Genomic DNA, 18,196 nt, shown 5'->3' with positions numbered 1-18,196 from the left:
TTTTAAAAGATTAATTACTTTGCACAATACTGTAATACAGAAGCCAAGCTCTAACACCTTTCATGAAGTTTATGACTTATGTTGGTGACCATGCTTCACATATAGTGGGGATGCCTGAGTGTACAATTTTGATTCAAGCGTTTTGCTCTCGTTGAGATGCAATATCCTGAAACATAGCCAGTTTTCTACAATACAGAGTTCTTCCTCTGCCTTTTAACTTTTTTAAGCTTGGCGATGGAAGTGGATATAAAACCCGATCTGCTGAAGATCCAAAATACAATAGGAGACCTGATGCTGTATGGATGCGGTTTTCTCAGGGCTTTACAAGGTGATCAAACCTCTTCATCAATCACAATGATAAGGTTCAACTTATAAGAATGCGGGAATAAAAAGACAGTACATTATAAAAAATAAAAAAAGAGCAGAAATAGTGGTGGGTATGGGTGTTTATTAACAATAAAAAGAGAGGGAAAAGATCGAACTAGCTGTTGCCGTTAGTATGCCGGGACTGTGTTTTAGTGGTATGAGCCACTAGAGCTGGAGTAAGTTCCGTATATACTCGATTATAAGCTGACCCGAGTATAAGCCGAGGCACCTAATTTTGCCACAAAATATTGGGTAAACTTATTGACTTGAGTAAAAGCCGGGTATGCATTGTGCCCTCATCCCTGTCCTGGAATGCATTGTTCCCCCTGTTGTATGGCATGGCTTCTCCCGTCCCATCCTTGTATGCAAGGCTTTTTATCACCTATCCTTGTATGCATGGCTCCTATTAAAAAAACAAGCATCTACTTACCTTCCTGTGCGCCCTCGCTGCATCTCATGTGGCCGAGCGATCACGTGGCCCCGCTCATTAAGGCCTGCGCTGTGTAGTACTGTCTGGTGCAGGCGCAGTGAGCACTGGCCGTCTGACGTCACAGCCAGGCTTGCAGACTGCGCCTGTGCGGCCACCCACCTTGGTAATCCCAGCCCCGCAGTGTGTTATGCATTATGCACAGTGCGGGGCTGGGATTCATAGGCAGGGCGGCCGCACAGGCGCAGTCTGCAAGCCTGGCTGTGACGTCAGACGGCCAGTGCTCACTGCGCCTGCACCAGACAGTACTACACAGCGCAGGCGCCGGATTTCATGTGAAAACGGCGCGGAGCGGGCGGCGCCCGGAGCCCCTGAAGGTTTGAGTGACGGCAGTGTGGCGTTTCAAGCAGGGGGGGGGTGAGGACCTGCCTCCCTGGCGAAAGACAGGTATTTTGGAGAAGTTATAAAACGCTTTATTTTGGGACTACATGCACCAAAAACTAAAAGAGCCACCTTGTTAGAATGCAGCATTACTGCTGCACAAGGTGGCTCTTTTAGTTTATAACGGCTGGAGGGGGTGACAGTGGCCCTTTAATTTCTCTTTAGCAGTGGCACAGGCTTAAGCCACAGCCGCCGGCTCCTGCCTCGAACCTGCTGCTCCGCCACTACCCCGCCGGTTTTCTGTGACAATTGACTCGTGTATAAGCCAAGGAGGGCTTATACTCGAGTATATACGGTAACTGAGAAGAAAATTTTTAATAAAAAAGAAAAAAAAAAAAAAAAGAAGGAGGTGGTAAGGTGGGGATTGAGAAGGAAAGAAGAAAAAGGAAGATAAACACGAGAAAATTAAGAAAAAAAATGAATTATTTTAATATAAAAAAAAGGTTTAAATTATGGAGAATAGGAAAAGAAAGCTTATTTTATTGGAAAAAAAACAGTAATATTGGGTAGACTTAAAGCATTGTGGAGTAGTCAAGGAGATTATGCCTGTTTTATTGAAAAAACAAAACAAAAACGTATATTTTAACCTTTTTGTTTTATTGCCATGACACTTGATACCTTATTAGTTCTGGACATGGTCAGAACCCCAAACAAAAACCCAATGGGTCAACCTTCTAAAAGAAATTGCACAAATAAAGATTTCTATTAGTGAGTGAACGAGATACTGTCCTGGCCTCCTTCATTACCTGGTCACCACTGCTCAAAACAATAAAAGGCAACACTTCAATAACACAATGTAACTCCAAGTCAATCACAATTCTGTGAAACCAACCTGTCCAGTTATAAAGCAACACCAACAGTGAATCAATGTCTCTTGCTGTTGTGCAAATGGAACAGACAACAGATAGCGATGATAGGCAATTACAAAGACAACCGCTATAGAAGGAGTGGTACTGCAGGGGGTGACCACAGACCATTTCTCTGTTCTCATTCTTTGTCTGTGTTGGTCTCTTTTGCATTTTGTCATTGCTCTCACTCCTAGAGTTATTATAAAGTGGCATGAGGCAGTGTCTACAACCTTCAGAAGCTTTTCAGGTAGTGCAGCTCATCCTGGATGGCACATCAATGCGAGCTGTGGCAAAAAGGGTAGCTGTATCTGTTAGGACAGTGTCTAGAGCATGGAGCAGAGCCCAGGAGATATGGAGGAGGACACAGGAGAGCAATAATCCAGCAGCAAGACCGCTACCTTCTCCTTTGTGCAAGGAGGAACAGGAGGAGAAGTGCCAGAGCCCTGCAAAATGACCTCCGGCAGGCCACTAACATCCACATGTCTACTCCGACATTCAGAAACAGACACCATGAGGGCCCGCTGTCTACAAGTGGATGTTGTGCCTACAGCTCAACACCATGCAGGGCGATTGGCATTTGCCAGAGAACACGAATATTGGCAGAGTCAACATTGGGGCCCTGTGCTCTTCATTGAGGAATGTTCACACAGAGCACATGTGACAGATGTGAGTCTGGAGACGCCGTGGAGAACGTTCTGCTGCCTGCAATATCCTCCAGCATGAACATTTGGCAGTGGGTCAGTAATGGTGTGGGGATGCATTTCTTTGGAGGAAAACACACAGCCCTCCATGTACTAGCCAGCGGTACGCTAACAGCCATTAGATACCGGGATGATATCCTCAGATCCATTGTGAGACATTATGCAGGTGCCCTGGGTTCTTTGTGATGTATGACAATGCTAGGCCTCATGTGGCTGAATTATGCCAGCAGTTACTGCATTGAAGCTATGGACTGGCCTACTTGTTCCCCAGACCCGAATCCAATCAAGCACATCTGGAACACCATGTCTTGTTCCACCCACCAACACCATTTTTCACCAGACTGTCCAGGAGTTGACTGATGCCTTCATCCAGGTCTGGGGGAGATTCGCCACCTTATCAGGACCATGCCCAGGCTATTTAGGGAGGTAATATAGGCACGTAGAGGCCATAAACACACTACTGAGCATCATTTCCTTGTCTTGAAGCATTTCCACTGAAGTTGGATCAGCTTGACATTTGATTTTCCACTTTGATTTCACATATCATTCCAAATCCAGACCTTCATGGGATATTCATTTTGATCTACATTGCTCATTTTTACGTTTTACTGTTCGCAACGCATTTCACTATGTAATGAATAAAAATTTGCAGATATGAACTAGATAGTTATCATATGAGACATACAGTGGGGAAAAATGCATTTAGTCAGCCACCAATTGTGCAAGTTCTCCCACTAAAAAAAGATGAGAGAGGCCTGTAATTGACATCATAGGTAGACCACAACTAAGAGTCAAAATGAGAAAAAAAAAATCCAGAAAACTACCTTGTCAGATTTGGCTAGATTTATTTTTCAAATTATGGTGGAAAATAAGTATTTGGTCAACTAAAAATATGCAAGATTTCTGGTTCCCACAGACTTGTAACTTCTTCAAGAGGCTCCTTTGTCCTCCACTCATTACCTGTAGTAATGGAACCTGCGTGAACTTGTTATCAGTATAAAAGACACCTGTCCACAACCTCAAACAGTCACACTCCAAACTCCACTATGGTAAAGACCAAAAAACTGTCAAAGGACACCAGAAACAAAACTGTAGCCCTGCACCAGGCTGGGAAGACTGAATCTGCAATAGACAAGCAGCTTGGTGTGATGAAATCAACTGTGGGATCAATAATAAGAAAATGGAAGACATAGAAGACCACTGAATCTCCGTCGATCTGGGGCTCCACGCAAGATCTCACCCCGTGAGGTCAAAATGATCACAAGAATGGTGAGTAAAAATCCCAGAACCACACAGGGGGACCTAGTGAATTACCTGCATAGAGCTGGGACCATCGTAATAAAGGCTCCCATCAGTAACACACTACGCCACCAGAGACTCAGGTCCTGATTAAGCCAGTACATGTCTGGGCCCATCAGAAGTTTGCTAGAGAGCATTTGGATTATCCAGAAGAGTACTGGGAGAATGTCATTCGGTCTGATGAAACCAAAGTAGAACTGTTTGGTAGAAACAAAACTCGTCATGTTTGGAGGAGACAGAATGCCGAGTTGCATCCAAAGAACACCATACCAACTGTGAAGCATGGGGGTGGCAACATCATGCTTTGGGGCTGTTTCTCTGCAAAGGAACCAGGATGACTGATTGGTGTATATGAAAGAATGAATGGGGCCATGTATCGTGAGATATTGAGTGCAAACCTCCTTCCATCAGCAAGGGCACTGAAGATGAAACGTGGATGGGTCTTTCAGCATGATAATGATCCGAAGTACACCGCCAGGGCAACGAAGGAGTGGCTTCGTAAGAAGCATATGAAGGTCCTGGAGTGGCCTAGCCAGTCTCCAGATCTCAACCCCATAGAAAACCTTTGGAGGGAATTGAAAGTCCGTGTTGCCCAGTGACAGGCCCAAAACATCACTGTTCTAGAGGAGATGGAGGAATGGGCCAACATACCACCAACAGTGTGTGCCAACCTTGTGAAGACTTACAGAAATCGCTTGACCTCTGTCATTGCCAACAAAGGATACATAGCAAAATATTGAGATGAACTTTTGTTGATGACCAATTGCTTATTTTCCACCATAACTTGCAAAAATAAATCTTGCCAAATCAGACAAGGTGATTTACTGGATTTGTTTTCTCATTTTGACTCTCATAGTTGTAGTCTACCTATGATGTCAATTACAGGCCTCTCTCATCTTTTTAAGTGGGAGAACTTGCACAATTGGTGGCTGACTAAATACGTTATTTCCCCACTGTAAGTGGAACCCAGGCAAACACTGCCTGGTAGACAATACACGGTAATCACTCACCTCTCTTTCTGGGTTAGAGCACAGGTTCATTCTGGCCATGGGACTGTTAGGTGCACTGTTTCCTGCTGAAGATGAAAGGCGTGCTTGGCGGTGGGCAGGAGAAGTTGGAGCAGGAGGGGGTTTTGGAGACAGTCTGAGTGGATTTATTTGGGAGGCGAATTTGTTTCCATAAGTGTCTGATAGATAATCTCGAACCTTCTTGTCTCTAGACTGTTGTATATGGTAAGAAGTTGGGTTCTCCAAGTAGGACTGAACCTGTGGTAGACAAAAGATTTAAATAGTTAGAATTATCTTAAAATGCTTGTTGTATTTTTTTTTTTTTTTTTTTTTTTTTTTTAAAATTACCATATACAACTTCCCATAAAAATTGAGAGGGCAGAACATGTGAAACCACCTCTCCTTTTTCAGGGAAAGCAAGAAACAACCAGTGTACCCCAATTCTCAAGAAACATGCAATCCCAGAGGCGAGACCCACAACTATTACACCTTTAGGTCAAATCCAGGAATAGGCCACAAACAAATGTCTGAGAAGTGAGTTTCTTGGAAAGACTCATAAATTAATACAGGGGAAAAAACATTTTAAACCAAAAAGGTGTCCAGGTTTATGACATTTGAGATAGAACAGCATAGCAGTGCAGCACTTGGGACCTGGGCTTAAATCTGACCAAAGACAGCGTCTTAGTAGAGTTTCCTCCATCATCCAAAATACCGTACATACCAATCGGGAACTTTGAGAGCCCCAATGGAAACAATTGGTGATGACAATGTCTGTAAAGTGCTGTGGCACTATATAAGCAAGCATTTCAAATACCATATTTTCTGGGGTATAAGACGACTGGGTGTACAAGACGACCCCCAACTTTTCCATATAAAATATGGAGTTTGGGATATACTCGCCGTATAAGACGGGGGTCATCTTATACGAAGTGTGCTGTCCGGATGGTTCCCAGGGTCTGGAGGAGAGGAGACTCTCCTTCAGGCCCTGGGATCCATATTCATGTAAAAAAAAAAATAAAAAAATAAAAATATGGGATATACTTACCCTCTGACGGCCCCCAGCTCTCAGCGGTGCAAGCGGCAGCCTCCGTTCCTGAGGATGAATTGAGCGAAGGACCTTAGATGACGTCACGGTCAATATCCTAATCACTTCCAGGACTACTCCTTTAAAGCTTAAGATATTTCCTAATGACATTGGTTATATGTTTGGGAAGGTTACCCTGAAGTAGAATAAATTTGGGGCCAATCTGATGTCTATGATGGTTAAGAATCTGCCTGCATTTCTCAGGATTGATGGCACCATTATTCTTGACGAAATCCCCAACTTCGCTTAGTGAAATCCAGCCCCAAACTTACAAGGAACCTCCATTCCCCATAGACTCATTATTGTACCTCTCCTGCCGTTTGGCAAACTGTTTTCTGTTACAAGCTATATATTTCACATTTTGATTCCTCAGTCCAGTGCCCCTGCTGTTATTTTTCTGTACTTAGTTCCTATGTTTTTGTGCCTAGTTGAATCACTTGACCTTGTTTCCATGTCGAAGGTAGAGTTTTCGACCACAATTATTCCATGAAGACTACCACTGGCCTAACTTCACCTAACAGAAGTCGAGTGTAGCTGGATCTCACTTGTTGCTTCCAGTACTGAGCTGACACTGCTGAATATCTTCTGATTTTTATGGGAAGTAAGCAAGAGGTCTTTCATCTGATATACTAAATTTCCTCGGCTAACTGCATCTTCAAACCTCAATGTTGCCTGTTTTTTTGTGTCTTCAATGCTGAGCAATGAAGGGCAGATACTTATCCATCATGCAATTTTATCAGGAGGGTTTCGGTTTGGCTCCAAATATATACTGCTGCAGGATAACACCACCAAATATAAAGCAAATGTCATTAACAAAAAAAAAAAACTATATTCAAAAGGAAGACCAAGGAGTTCTAGAAGTGCTGATATGGGCCCTCACACAGCCATGAACTTATTCATTGAGTCTGTCTAGGATTACATGAAAAAGCAGAAGGATCTGAACAAAGATACATTGACAGAATATCTGTGGTTAATTTTCCAAGATGTTTGGAACTACCTCTCTCCAGATTTCCTTCAAAAACTGTTTGCATGTGTGCCTACAAGAATTGATGCTTTGATGCCATTTTGAAAGCAAAGGGTGGTCACACCAAATATTGTTTAGATGTAACATTCTCTTTTGTTTATTCCTTTTTATCACTTAAAATGCAGACTATTCAAATGTTTTTCTCAAGTTTCTTGAGCAGCACACAGCATTTCAGTCTCTTTACTTCCATGTTGTTGGTAGGCTGCCACTTTGCCTTGATTGATAGTTCTGGTCTGATGGTTGCATTTCAGTGTGGCTGCAGTACTGAAAGCCTGGCTGCCTGGAGGAAATTAGCTTCATTCCTCTCAGCAGCCTCCAGCTTTCAGTCATAGATGAGCGACTGGTGGAGCTTCAGGCACAAAGTGAGTGGCTGTAACCTTGCCCCAGAACTGACAGCTGGCTCTGCCATGTATCAGCACCAAGGCAGTGGTTCCAGCTCCATTCACTGTGTACTGAGCGGTGACTGAAGCCGCGTTGCTGTGACAAAGCAAAAGACTGCTGGGAGTGCAGTAGCAATGCTTCAAATTGCTGCTAATCTGCATATTGACCCCATAAATGCAGGTTAATTGTGTGTTTTTTTAACTTTACAGTTTCCCTTTAAGGTACTGAGAGACAATAATGGTCTTTCAGTGCTTGTTCTTAAATCTACACTGTTCTTACTATATTTAAACTACCAAAAAAAAAAAAATCAAAATTCCAAGAAAGATGTTTTATCAAAAAATACAAAAAGTAATTATTGTTAAATAGGAGTACATGGAAACGGGGGAGGGAACCGACAAAGACATGCACATGTGAGATATGGGCACACTGCATACCCTGTTAGCTAGTATGTAGAGACGCCATATAACCCTAAATATATTACACATTCCCAATAGGCCTAATACAAGGTAGAAAAGAGTATCCAATATCTATACAAAGTAATATTCATTGTGCAACAACAAGTCTATACCAGATCAGGTGGCCGGGATTGTATCACAGTGCGCCCTCCACTGTTCTTACTATATTTGCATATACAAATTTTGGGGCCCTTGAACAAGTACACAATTTCAGAAAGCGAAAGTAGTAATTAGGAGAATTAATCTGGAAAATGCTGATGGTGCAGGCCAAGGTATTGTGATTTTGCAGGACTGATAAGAGCTCCATCCAGAGCCGAGAATCAGTGGAAAGTGAGCAACTAAATGCGGTAACTCAGCAGTTAAAGGGGTTCTTCATAGCTTTTATATTGATGGCCTAAACCTTAAGGTAGGTTAGCAATATCAGATCGATGGGGGGGGTAAGACAAAGAAGACCGCCCACCGATCAGCTGTTCTCGGTGACAGCTGGAGCTGCGCTGCTCCGCTCATAATCTCATTTGGCCTCCTCAGGGGCACCCAAATCTGATATTGATGACATACAGCTCTGCCTAAAATTAAGAGACCACTGCAAAATGTTCAGTTTGTCTGATTTTTCTCTTATAGGTATATTTTTGAGTAAAATGTAAATTGTTCTTTTGCTCTATAAACTTCTGACAACATGTCTCCGAATTTCCAAGCAATACATTTTTTTATTTTTTTTCTGACAAAGAAAAATGGTCAATATTAAAAAAAAAAACAAAAAAAAAAAAACAGTGCTTTCAAACCTCAAATACTGCAAAGAAAACAAGTTCATAATCATTTAGATACATCAATACTAATGTTTTAAAATCAATATTTGTGGAATAACCATGATTTTTTAATCACAGCTTTCATGCGTCTTGGCATGCTGTCCACCAGTCTTTCTGCTTCTGGTGCAAAAATGTAAGCAGTTCTTCTTTGTTTGATGGCTTGTGACTATCCATCATCCTCTTGATTACATTCCAGAGGTTTTCAATGGGATTCAGGTCTGGAGATTGGACTGCCCATGACAGGGTTTTGATGTGGTGGTCTCTTCATTTTTGCCAGAAGACAGATCATAAACATAAAAAGTACTGGATGACCCCTTTAAAGTCTAAGCCTGGACTGTAGCTACTGCGCATACTTGACCAGGCTCTGGTTGCTGACCTTTGGCAACAAGCTGTAGACTAGACTAGATACAAGCTCTCACAGCAGGAGAATGACAGTACATAGAAAAGGAAAGTCCGTTGCAAACGTGCTTACTTTTATGCAGTCTACCCATTTCATAACATTAGAATACACCTTTTTTTCAAGGCCTGCCTCAATCTTTTGCACAACAAGGGCATAAATACTAAATATTTTTATTAAAAAAAAATAAAATAATAACTTTCTGCAAACAAAAAAGGTTTTTCAAAAACCCACTTGCATGTCACAGATCAATTTTTAAATACCATACCCACTATGCAGTTCTGAAGAAGATTTGTGTCATGGATTTTACTTCTGCATAAAATTTAACACTGGCATTTTTACCTTCAAGACCTCCATCGGAACTGGTGGTGGAGGTTGAAAAGAGGCAGGCGTATTGATGGCAGGCGAAGAAGTGGAAGGCATTATGTGATGCGGTATGAAATGCTGCTGATGTTGTAGCTGGATTCGTTCACGCTGCTCTTCCTGCTGAGCCTGTTCTTTCATCAGCTGCATACGAAGACCAATTCTGTATGCCATGGTGGAAGGTCACTTTATAACCCCTACAAGAAAGATTTGGAGCAAAAACAGACTAGTTAATAGTGACCCCAATATCTCAGCACAATCACAGAGTCAGAATGGTGTTGTGTGGCTTTGTACAGCAGGTGAAAAAAGTATTCAATAGGTCAGTTTTCTAAGTAAATTATTTCTAAAGGTGCTATTGACATAAAATTCTCACCTGAGGTCCGTAACAATTAGCGATGAGCAAACGTGCTCAGGTGTTATCCAAGCATCTGGGAGTGCTCGTATATTATGTTCGAGTCCCCGCAGCTGCATGATTTGTGGCTGGTAGACAGCCTGAACACATGCAATGATTGCTTGTTTGTTAGAAATCCTGACGTGTTGAGGCTGCCTAACAGCCACAAATCATGCAGCTGCGCAGACTCGAACATAATATATGAGCACATCCAGATGCTCGGATAAAACGTTATCCGAGCATGTTCGCTCATCACTAGTAACAACCCATCTAATCCACAAAGAAATCTAAATTATGTGTAATGAGAAATGGCACAGGGAAAAAGTATTGAAAACACGCAGAAAAAGGTGAAAAGGCCATGGAAAATCACGACACCAGATGAAATCTATTAGCAAATAGAAAGCAATCCTGCCACTTAGTGAAAAAGAATATCAGCTTATTCAACTGATGACCTATAAAAAGGTGTCTCATTACCAAGGTGCCACATAGGAAACATCTCATGCTGGGTAAAACCGATGAGCCATCTCACGACTTCTGCAACCTTATTGTTGCAAAACATACTGATGGCATTGGTTACAGAAGAATTTCCAAACTACTGAAGTTTACAGTAAGCACTGTGGGGGCCATAATTCAGAAGTGTAAAGAAAATAATTGCACCATAAACCGGCCACGACCATGTGCTCCCCCGCAGGGTTTCAGGACTGGAAAGAATCAGAGCTGTCCAAGAGCCAAGGACCACCTTTGGAGAGTTCCAGACAGTCCTGGAATCAATAACGGTTTCAAAGATAACAATAACCTCTGAGCCTGTATGAACACTCACCATGCAAGGCTCCAGTGCGGAACAAAATGCATGTTCAAGTGGGGTTAAGGTTTGCGTCATCCAATCTGATAAAACAGCACAAAATGGTCTTGGACAAAGCAAGACAGCCTGCAAGCACAAAAATTAACAGGGTACACCTCCTATTATACTCTATGGAAAGGAGCAGGGGGAGGAGGAAGAGTGAGGAACACTCAGCAGTGAGACTGTGCTGCAGCTTCAAGTAACTGCTTTACATAAATACTGAGTTGGATTCACAGCAACATAACTCAGCACTGCTGTATAATGTTTCCCATGCCTCTGCTGCTTCTGTCTGTGGTACAAACAGGAAGAAAAAGAGCAGAAATGTGTCGTTTTTGTTTGTTTTTTGTTTTTTTAAGAAAAGCGTATTGTAATGCTTTGCGGTTGTGTGACACTTGGATAGAGATAGAAATGGATTTTGATAACGTCCCACAGTCACTTAATAAACTGAAAAATATGTTGATTGTTCCAAGAAGAGAGGGACCCAAAACAAACTTCAAATGCAACCTTGAGCTACTTACCAAAAACAAAGATTACTGTTTAGACTGGCCTTCACAGTCTTTAGACTTGAATATTACTGAGATCTTATACATACACAACATTATGAGCAAAAAAGCATTCTGCAAAGTAGAACACTAAAGCCTCATATAGACATACGTAATGCGGGCTCCCTTTAGCATCTGTATTATGTCACCCAGTTGGGTCCATAAGGAGGTTTTTAAAGGACATGAACTAACATTAGCATGTTGAGCAACGCGGCACTCAAACTAGCTGGTCGTAAGAAGGATGCCAAAATTCACCAGCACTACGGTCATCTAAATGAGGCCTGAGGCTGCTAGCTTTGAAGTTTGTGATTTTGTATTGATAAACTGAAAGTACAAACCTTCACTTATTGCAAAAATCAATGCCACTGGAATTCAGCAAATAAACAATCACGAGGTATTGAAAAATTGCAGAATGTCACAGTTTGTTCCTTGCTGGAGGAAAATCAACAAAAAGTGAAGTTTGACCCGAAATCCAAATGGTCACATATAGCAAGTAGATAAGTTGGGCAATCCTGAATAGAAAGTAATCCAAAGTGCAACTCGTGCAGATGGAGCATATTTATTGGGAAGACAATAACTCGCTTTGGCGCATAGTTTGTACCTTCCTTAGGTTCAAATAACAATTGCCATAAAAAAAAAAAAAAATGGTTATATACAAAAAGACCAGTATAGATCAATCTGGCAAAGCACATGGTTTGTGCTTTCTCAAGACGTTTGATCTTTGGTACAAAAAGGTATTGCATGCGACCATCATAAGCCAAGTCTACAACCAACAGATTTGACCTAAAGTAGGAATGAAGGATACAAAGTATACTTTCAAGAGGCCTTTTGTAAAGGATTCCGTTTTCTAAATTACTAGGAGTTTTATTACACAGTCAAACAGATACGAAGGACACCGCTCATTCAATCTGCATGGAAAGTAGCTAGATAAGTAAAATTTGTAGAACGCATAACCCCGTTTTTCCCCCCATACAGTGTATGTTTTCTGCCAAAACAAGGAACAGACTAAGAACAGCCGCAGAGTTATCAGTGGTGAGAGAACAAACAGTATGGATCGAATTTTTACTAATGGCTCCTTTTTAATGACCATAAATATGGCTTTGTTCACCTAAATATCTGACCCATTATTATGACTTGAGTGTTAAAGTTCAAACTTAAGATCTGAATTATTCTATCAATGCCACATATAGGTTTTAGGCATGTCGAGTGGAAACAATGCTGCGATCAATTCCTATAGGTACAGCTGCACACAGTTTTTGAAAGCACTCCGCAGGGATGTGGTTGCTGCATTCTCATTTTGTTTTTGTAGCTGTTAAGAGGTACAATAGGAGGGCTTCCCACTTCTAAAAAATGTTATGGTCAAATTGGTCAGCTCCCCCTAATGCAGCTGAAAAGACAAGACCCACCACAGTAACATACCTGCAATAGAGGAGTGCCTGCAAAATAGAAAAATCAGTAATTCTGCATAGGTTACTCCCGGTATAACCTGTAGAGTAACTGGATCACGAGGTGGCTGGAATCACGCAGGTAAACACCACTAATAAACGTCTGCATAACTCTCCATTGAAATGAAAAGATAAGGAAACCACCAAGTGATCACTTCTCTCTGACTCGTCACTCCTGATTTTTACCACTAGAGGTCACTAAATTCACAAATGAGGAAAAAAATAATAATAATACAAATTGCTCATATCATGCGCATGTAGAACAATCTGGGATGAAATACTAATACAGAGGTGTATTTGAGTCTCGTGCCTTACATGAGGAAACAATGCCATATAATAATACAAATGGATTTTTGTGCTGATGGGCAAATCTGCTAATTCATACATAGTTACTGATGAAGATTAAATACAGGATAAAGTTATGGTCGGAAATGTAAAAAAAACAAAAAAAAACCCATATTTAACCAATTCAAAATCAGGCACATTCTGTTTTTTTTTCCGAGCACATATTTAATTAGCCAACATTTTTTCCTTGTTCCGATATTCAAGGGACCTTCGCATCCTCTTTTTCCATGATACATGGGGTTTCATTTTTATGTCATTGTTCTTTTTTTTGGGGCGGGGGCGGGGGTGGGGGGTGGGTTCGCTGATATTGAGCTACATTGGTGGAAAAAAGGAAACTTTGTTACTTTTTTTTTTTAAGTTCACAAAGAATTATTAAAAACACATTTAACAATTTGTTCCCCATTCTGGCAGAAATATTTTTATACAAATATTTTTTGTTTTTAAATGGGGAGAGGCAAATACAATTTGGCCTTTTTACTTCAATTTACTTCTATGTTACCCGTTATTGGTTTATTTTAACCAACATATAACACCTTGTGCCCCACATGAGATCATGAAAGACCATTTAAATATTTTAGTTTTATTTCCCTTGTAACTTGGGTTGAGATATTTGCACTAGTTCCAGGGGAAATTAAGAGCTGTCTGGGTCTTCTATGACCATGCAGCTCCTGATGACAGCTGTGTATGGAGGAGGACGCACCGTCAGCGCTTCCCAGTACTGATTATACAGCTATAGAGAGGGCAGAGACGGTTATAAACTATCTGTGTCTTCTCTGTGGGAACTCACTGACCGTCTCTCACCACTTCCGCAGCTACATTCCCATGTAGTGGCGTTTTAGAACGTCACTGCAGAGTAGGAGCCGGATCGCCTGCCCAGACGTTTAATGCTAATGGGCGATCCTCATGTTAAGGCGCTGGCCTCAATGCATGTAATTGGGGCCAAAAAATATTTCTGCATTTGGGTCTTATAAAATATTTTGCATAGCCCATAGTCTATTACTGGCTGTAGTATGAGTTAACTGAGACCCCATCAGTGATCTTGTTCTGATGGGTGCATTTGTAAGTCTTATCTGTTTTGTTCTGATCTCCTCTCAGCTGATTTATAACCACAGACTACTTCAAAGTGGAATTTGCAAGCAAACCCGCAAAAGCCAAATGGAGCGATTTGAAACCACTGCTAAGGACAGGCAACGAGCAGAAGAGACTTGTTTGAGCTAAAGAACACAAGGAATGGACATTAGACCAGTGGAAATCTGTGCTTTGGTCTGATGAGTCCAAATTTGAGATCTTTGGCTCCAACCACTTCTTTGTGCGACGCAGAAAAGGTGAACGGATGGACTCTACATGCCTGGTTCCCACCATGAAGCATGGAGGAGGAGGTGTGATGGTGTGGGGGTGCTTTGCTGGTGACACTGTTGGGGATTTATTCAAAATTAAAGGCATACTGAACCAGCATGGCTACCACAGCATCTTGCGTTTAGTTGGACCATCATTTATTTTTCAACAGGACAATTACCCCAAACACACCTCCAGGCTGTGTAAGGGCTATTTGACCAAGAAGGAGAGTGATGGGGTGCTACGCCAGATAACTTGGCCTCCACAGTCACCAGACGTGAACCCAATCGAGATGTTTTGGGGTGAGCTGGACCGCAGAGTGAAGGCAAGAGGGCCAACAAGTGCTAAGCATCTCTGGGAACTCCTTCAAGATTGTTGGAAGACTATTCCCGGTGACTACTTCTTGAAGCTCATCAAGAGAATGCCAAGAGTGTGCAAAGCAGTCATCAAAGCAAAAGGTGGTTACTTTGAAGATCCTAGAATATAAGACATAATCTCAGCTGTTTCACACTTTTTTGTTAAGTATATAATTCCACATGTGTTAATTCATAGTTTTGATGCCTTCAGTGTGAATGTACAATTTTCATAGTCATGAAAATACAGAAAAATCTTTAAATGAGGTGTGTCCAAACTTTTGGTCTGTACTGTATATACAGGAATCCAAAAGTAGAAGCAGCACACCGTGGTCAGTAGAAAAAGGAGCTTTTTATTTAGCTCATGACAACGAAGTTTCGGTTCTGAGAAGTGAACCTTTCTCAAGCCACTTCTCTGAACCAAAACGTCGCTGTCATGCTGTCATGAGCTGTCAATAGGTCATTTTCTGAATACAGACAGCTTACAAGTTGTTTCTAAGTTTTACTTTCCTCCTTCTCTTCTTCAAAGAACCCTAGCTTTTTTGTTTTGTTTTTAGAAAGCATTGCATTTTGTAGCATAAAGCTCTGCTCATCCGCCCTGCAGATAAGGGGGGTGGGGTGGTAATACTGGACGAGGAATCTTACCATAATGAGGCACTCCGTTTATTAAGTGATTCTAGAACTTATAAGAAACTAAATGGAAACCCTACCATAAATTATACCAAAGAAATGAGAATTTTGACAAGAAGGGGCTTGGATTTGGGTTTTATTAATAAACAAGAATTCGAATTTATGAACTCCGGCCCCCCTCATTTGGCGGTGTTCTACTATCTCCCAAAAATTCACAAGGACGCCACCAACCCTCCCGGGAGACCAATTGTTTCCGGCATCCAATGCCTAACAGCCAATATGTCTAAATTGGTAGACTCATTTACAGTCTATTGTTCCATTACTTCCTTCACATCTGAAGGACAGTACACACATTCTGTCACTCCTTCAACAGGTGGAATGGCGCGAGGGGTACATTATGGGTACCCTCGACATAACCTCACTATATACGGTCATTGACCATAAGGGTTGTGAGGCTGCAAAATATTTTTTAAATAAATTTTCTAAAGTCCCTCCGGAACAAACTGAATTTTTAGGCGAACTAATGCAGTTCATTTTAACCCATAACTATTTTTTATACAAGGAGGACTACTACTCCCAGCAGTGGGGTACCGCCATGGGGACCAGGTTCGCGCCCAGCTATGCAAACCTTTACGTTGGTAGCTGGGAGGAACATTTTATTTATCCAGAAGGAGGTCTGCTCGCGAACCTGGTCCTCTGGCGGCGTTTTATAGATGATATTGTTTTTATCTGGTCTGGTGGATGGGATTCTTTGAAACAGTTTTTAACGGATATTAATAAAAATCAGTATTTTTTAAATTTTACTTCCACCACCAGTACCATGGAAATCAATTTTTTAGATTTGAGAATTTTTATTGAAGACTCGCAGATACACACATGCACCTTTGTTAAACCAACTGACACCAACAGCTATATTCCTTTAGATAGTTGCCATCTTCCAGGTTGGCTGCTCAACATTCCAGGAAGCCAGTTCACCAGGATTCACCGAAATTGTTCCAGACCCCAGGACTTTGAGGCAGAATCGCAAATTTTAACGAATAAAATTCCTGGAAAAAGGATATGAAATAACAATGCTGGAGGAATCCAAACTTAAGGCAGCCAGTAAACTTAGACAGGAACTCATCAATCCAGCCCAAAAAACCAAAGCAACTCTGGAATCTATCCCCATTATCACTAACTACAACTCAAATTCACATCTCTTCCGCAAAATAGTCAGTAGACACTGGCACATTTTAAAAAATGACAAAATATTGGGAGAGAGTATTGGCAACCATCCACGCTTTGTCTTCAAGAAAGGCCAAAATCTGGGTAACATGATTGCCCCCACAATACAGAAAAAAATTCCCTCTGGTACAGTCCTCTTTTACACACACCAAATTAAAAGGTTTTTTTTCCATGCCATAAATGTAATGCATGTAAAGAAAAAATAACATCAAAATGCATGGATATTAAAAAAGGTGATAGGACATTTTTAATTAGGGACTGTATCACATGTTCTACTACCGGGGTAATTTACATTATAGAATGTCCATGTGGCAAATTCTATGTGGGGAGGACAAAACGACCCTTAAAAATCAGGATGAATGAGCACATCCGCAATATTAAAAATACATTTATGGGTCATCCTCTGTCCCAACATTTTGCAGAACTACATGGCGGAAGAGTATATGGGACGAAAGTAATGGGTATAGCTGTGGTGCACCCCCATTGGAGAGGGGGTGACTTCATTAAGGCAATGTCACGTGCAGAAAAAAATGGATTTTTCTCCTAGATAGTATTGCACCAAGAGGATTAAACATGGGTGCAGAACTTTTTGGTTTTCAATAAACTGGCTCAGAAGATAAGCAGCTATATAAGGATTGTGAGTACGGTGCAGGGACCAACCCTGAGGAAGGAGACAGGCGTCTCCGAAACGCGTCGGTAGTTTGGTCCTAGCTGCACCCTGTACTCATTCACCGGGGGATTCGGTCACGTGACACACTACGTCACTCAGGTTCTGCGCACCGCTTGTTCTTATTGCCGCTATCACACGCGGCGTCGGCTCTGCAGGATCCCGTCTCCACCCGGAGATTAGTTGGAGGGGGCTCGCCGCCGGCCGGGGCAGCCACCCGCTCACAGCATCTTCATCAAACGGACATCTCTCTCGCAGGAGGAACGTTCATATTCAGCAATCAGCAACGGAGGTAGGAACCATTTCTAAGCGCTGCCATATAACTTTTTTCCTCTGTGAAACACACACACCGCCATTATATCGGCGGTGATTTGGACACCAGACTATTATTATTATTATTATTTTTATCTTTATTCTTCTAAACCGGGGTATTTTGGTTCTATAAGATTTTACTTGTCCCTACTGTTGCCGCTATCTCCTCAGCGCATACCGATATATGCACTTTGTGCATATATTTATTTATTCTTTTTTGAGTTCTAGTTTTGAATGTTACAATTCACTGTTCCATGTAATGCACTAAAAAACAGAAAAAAAAGTTTCTCAAGTGAGATGGCGTGATGAGAGAAAAAAATAAATAAAAAAAAGCAATTCCACCATTCACTGTGTGGTAAAAGTGACCAGGCAGCATGATTTTCCAGGTCAGTACGATAACGATTATACAAAGTTAAGTAGTGGTTTGTTTGTTTGTTTTTTTTAAATTATTTAAAAAAAAAAAAAACAACAATAAGTCAGAACTTGGCAAAATACACCAAATGTATCTTTTT

General features: G+C 41.4%; 1 protein-coding gene across 1 annotated transcript in view; it reads right to left on the bottom strand.

The window, feature by feature from the left end:
• TFEB (transcription factor EB) overlaps positions 1-18,196 on the bottom strand; it is a 75,759-nt gene that overhangs the window by 14,360 nt on the left and 43,203 nt on the right. Inside the window, exons 2-3 of the mRNA XM_069756350.1 lie at positions 9,579-9,796; positions 5,093-5,347 (exon numbers count right to left, since the gene is read on the bottom strand). Of these exons, the coding sequence (XP_069612451.1) occupies positions 5,093-5,347; positions 9,579-9,773 (450 nt within the window). The 5' untranslated portion in view covers positions 9,774-9,796. The remainder of the gene's footprint in view (positions 1-5,092; positions 5,348-9,578; positions 9,797-18,196) is intronic.

This window comes from Ranitomeya imitator, chromosome 3 (genome assembly GCF_032444005.1).
Source record: "Ranitomeya imitator isolate aRanImi1 chromosome 3, aRanImi1.pri, whole genome shotgun sequence".
Taxonomy (NCBI): domain Eukaryota; kingdom Metazoa; phylum Chordata; class Amphibia; order Anura; family Dendrobatidae; genus Ranitomeya; species Ranitomeya imitator.
The sequence above is the reverse complement of the archived record's forward strand: the minus strand, read 5'-3'. Positions and strand labels throughout refer to the sequence as shown.